The 4,580-nt window shown below is 39.2% G+C and overlaps 1 protein-coding gene across 1 annotated transcript in view; it reads right to left on the bottom strand.

Moving 5' to 3' along the window:
- ICOS (inducible T-cell co-stimulator) overlaps window positions 1-3,241 on the bottom strand; it is a 26,171-nt gene extending 22,930 nt beyond the window's left edge. The window contains exon 1 of the mRNA XM_010861022.1: window positions 3,107-3,241. Coding sequence (XP_010859324.1) covers window positions 3,107-3,164 — 58 coding nt within the window. The 5' untranslated portion in view covers window positions 3,165-3,241. The remainder of the gene's footprint in view (window positions 1-3,106) is intronic.
- Window positions 3,242-4,580: the final 1,339 nt, after the last annotated feature.

Below are 4,580 nucleotides of genomic sequence, written 5' to 3'. Positions count from 1 at the left end.
GATTTTTTAAATGTAGCACAAACACTGGAAGGAGGAGGCTCAAAGGTTGCCTCAACTCCTCCCCTGAACACTGGGGAGGAGCAGATGCTGGAGACACCAAAGAGATGGTTTTTCTCTCAGATGATGGAGTTGAGGAACCACTGCTTCAATGCCTAGGTGACAAAATCAAGGCTCAAAATGAGCCTGAGGGTTCCCCTTCCAGCTTCCACCCAGAACACACCATGAGACATGCACATTTATTAAACACCACCTGATCTTGCCCATTCACACTTCACTGCTTTCAAAGTGGTCTTTCCAAAACCAGAATTCATCACATCACCCACATGGTCTCCATTGCCCATAAGTTCTGGAAAGAACGTCTTCTAAATGTAGACTGAAGGTCCCACTTTTCCCAAATGCTTCTACAACAAAGAACCTCCTATTGTTCCAGAATCATTAAAAGAAGATGATTTTGTTAAATTTTACATTTAGATCAATAGAAGACTGAGAATCACCAAGATTTCTTTCCCTCTTAACTCACCAACCAAATAACAAAACTGGTAATTTCTCTTATTTGAGATTCATGTTATTTCTCCACTACTTCAACATGGTACAGAAAGATAGTGGATATTGGAATCAGATGTATTTGAATTCTAATCTTGGTTCTGCCACTAAATACTAGGTAACCAAACACTTAGCCTTTCCTGAGATTCTTCAAACATTATCTAAGAATGCCTACCTCTTCGTGGGATGAGAAAGCCTACCTAGTTGGGAGGATTAAAAATATGCCAAAGGAAGGGAGCTGCAAGAACTTAGTTGACTGCAGTTTTGGTCTTTACTTTGCATTTAGAGTCTTTAAAACAGTAGTTGCTGAATAAATGGATTGTGATGATACTTTGGATATGATGACCTAAATGGGAAGGAAATCCAAAAAAAAAAAAAGAGAGAGAGAGAGGATATATGCATACATGTAGCTGATTCATTTTGCTGTGCAGCAGAAACTAACACAACATTGTAAAGCGACTATACTCCAACAAGAATTAACTGCAAGAAAGGCATAGTGATTGCCTTAAATTAGGAGCATAGATGCTCAAGTTCATTTAATAAGGAATGCCTTACCAATGATAAATCCCTGAACCAGCTGAATCAATTATATAAATTAAAGGAGCAAAACACAGCTAGAAAAAAAAATTGTTAAGCAGTTTACTATCTCCATCTAGCCATTCATGCTCCAATTTTGCCACCAAATAGGAAAACAGCTTGTCGTGTGGCATGGTTTTCTGTGTGATGAGAGGGAATGTTGATTTTATTCCATCAAAATTTAAGATATATATCATTCCAGAAGTACAATGTATTAATCAGCTTAGTCTGACAACTGGAAATAATTCCACCTAGGCTGGATCGATCCTTCCACAGTGGTAACACCATTGTTAATTTGAATCTCCTGAGCATAATATCACCACAAGTACCCAGTCGGGTTTGGCGTACTGGGACACTTTCTAACAGTACAAACAACCCCTTCAATGACTTGAACCAAAGTTCTTGGGAGAAAATCCACAATCCTTCATGTGGCACATAAGGTCTGAATAGTCTAGCTTCTGCTTTCCCTTCCAGCCTCATCTTGCACCATCGCCAACTCTTTCCCTCTCTGTCCTCAGGCACATCCATCTTCTTCCTGCTTTCTGACTTACTTCATTCCTTCCTGACACAGGACCTTTGCACTTACTCTTCTCATGATATGAAATGTCCATGATATGAATGTCCCACCATTCTCCCCATTTATTCTTATTTATCCTGCAAATCTCAGCTCAAGGACCACTTAAAAGACTTGAATGAACCCCACCCCCCACCTGCACCTCCATATCCACCCAGTCTACACAAGTTTTTTTTGTTACATCCCCTGATGGAACTGAGTTCTGTCTGTAATTGTCATTTCATTCACAAAATTATCTGATTTGCCTCTCTCCAGCCTTTCAGTTAGTTTCATGAGAGCAGGGACCAACCTGGTTTTGCTCATCATTACACACACAGAGGCCAGCACAGTACTGCCTACATGGCAAGTTCTTGGTGCTGAATGAATGAACGGCTGAGTGAATGAATGAATGAACATCGATCCCCATGCTATTCCCTGTTGCTTGTGCAGCTAAAGGATTTCACTGGCTGTAGAAAAGGTATAGTGGTCCCAAACTACCCTTGGGACCTATAAATAATTCCTCATTCCTCTTAAGAGCTTTGGAGCCACCTTGAGCCACCACAAGCTCAAATATTTGATCAATACACTTTTTTTTTTCTTTGAAGATAAAAATAAAGTCTGCTTTTGGTACCACTGCAAAACATTTCTAAATAAAAGTATACCAACCAAAATTCTGCCTGCACTTTTAGTGTTAGTAAAACTTCCCAAAGTAATATAATTTCACTTTGTTTTTTCCCAACCTTGGGAACATGGCCCAGACTTAAAGATAAAAAGAAAATAATTGAAAACATACCCAATAAGAAGTAGAAGAAACACACATTAATTTCATTGTTGGTAGCATTATTTAAAATATTCAAATAGAGTCTGATATACACCATATAAGAGAAAGAATTGAGGACTTCAGAATGGTTTTTTTTTAGTGTCTTCAGAGGCTAAGGACTGTTTTACATTGTCCACTGATCCTTGGCCTTTCACAAGGACCTTGACATTAGTGCTAAAAAATCCCTGTGGCAGCCAGGGCATTTCTGACAAGACCACCCAGATAAGATTAAAATAAAACTCCTTCTTTTCAAAGCCCTTCCATTTTATTTTCTCCCAGCCAAATGCCAGGCCTACTTAATTTTCATTCTGTTGACACAAGTCATTTTGCCTTTCATCTTCCTCTGAGAACAGTAAGCCACTCTTCTATTTTATCCACTAAAAGTTAACTTCAAGCAGGTAATTTAAAATTTTAATGATCTGATGAGACATTTTTCATCTTAAAACAGTGACATAAATGCTGTTAGCCATGGGCTTGGGCTTTTCTGTAATTGTTCTTACTTTCTAAAAAACAAACAAAAACTTTCTATTTGGTGCCTAACTTTTCCACCTTTGATTTTTCTTAATGTTCACTTGAATTATAACTTAATAATGCATATTCAATAAGTCACTTACCTGCTAGAATTTCAACTTGGATGCAGAAGAGAAAGAAATACCAGAGGTCTGACTTCATGTTTGCCAGAAGCAAATGCAGTTTTCTCCTTCAGTGTTTAAGCCTGACAGTGAATTCACGTCCTTAACTGTTTTCTATTTGCTGGAAAGGAAGTGGGTTTGGTGGGGGTTGATGTCGTGTCACACTTACCATCAAGGCAAGGAGGTGTCTCTGAAGTGATGTCAATGTCAGTGGCATTATTGCTCATGGAGGTTAAGTTTAATTCATGGATTATTATAATTTGTTATATTTATGTATTTGGCTGCACAGGATCTTAGTTGCAGCACATAGGATCTGGTTCCCTGACCAGGGATTGAACCTGGGTACCTCCTATATTAGCAGCATGGCTTCTTAGCCACTGGACTACCAGAGAAGCCCCTTACTCCATGGATTACTGATGATTTGGAAGACAAAGGAAAACTTTGCCCTCATTTCAATTCCAAGAAAACAAATGAAAGAGACAACGCCTGCTATTTTCAGAACCACCCTATTCCCTCTGAATGAATAGTTGTTGGGTATAGCATGACCTAAAATTAACCATATGATAAATAGCATGTATTTTGATGCATTTCTATCTTATGCTATTTGCTCCAGAGATAGAAAACCTTTGAAGTAGGACAAGAAATACATAAAATTACTACAAAACTTCGGGCTTCCGTGGTTGCTCAATGGTAAAGAATCCTCCTGCAATGCAGGAGACATGGGTTCAGTCTCTGGGTCAAGAAGATTCCCTGGAGGAGGGCATGGCAAAAACTCCAGTATTCTTGCCTGGAGAATCCCATGGACAAAGGAGCCTGGTGGGTTACAGTCCACAGGGTCACAAGGAGTCAGACATGACTGAGCAACTAAGCACACATGCATGCACTACAGAACTTTAAATAATGATATCTGAAGGAGCAGCAACACAGAAATCTAAGAAAGAATATTTTTTATGGCATTCATTGTAGATGGTAATTTTCCAAGTGATAGAGTCAGTTTTAATCTAACTTAAACCTTGCCTACTGATGAAAGTGAAAGAGGAGAGTGAAAAAGTTAGCTTAAAGCTCAACATTCCGAAAACTAAGATCATGGCATCTGCTTCCATCACTTCATGGGAAATAGATGGGGAAACAGTGGAAACAGTGTCAGACTTTATTTTGGGGGGCTCCAAAATCACTGCAGATGGTGATTGCAGCCATGAAATTAAAAGACACTTACTCCTTGGAAGGAAAGTTATGACCAACCTAGATAGCATATTCAAAAGCAGAGACATTACTTTGCCAACAAAGGTCCGTCTAGTCAAGGCTATGGTTTTTCCAGTGGTCATGTATGAATGTGAGAGTTGGACTGTGAAGAAAGCTGAGCACCAAAGAACTGATGCTTTTGAACTGTGGTGTTGGAGAAGACTCTTGAGAGTCCCTTGGACAGCAAGGAGATCCAACCAGTCCATCCTAAAGG

This window comes from Bison bison, unplaced genomic scaffold (genome assembly GCF_000754665.1).
Source record: "Bison bison bison isolate TAMUID 2011002044 unplaced genomic scaffold, Bison_UMD1.0 scf7180017864471, whole genome shotgun sequence".
NCBI lineage: Eukaryota > Metazoa > Chordata > Mammalia > Artiodactyla > Bovidae > Bison > Bison bison.
This window is presented reverse-complemented; position numbering and strand designations above follow the sequence as displayed.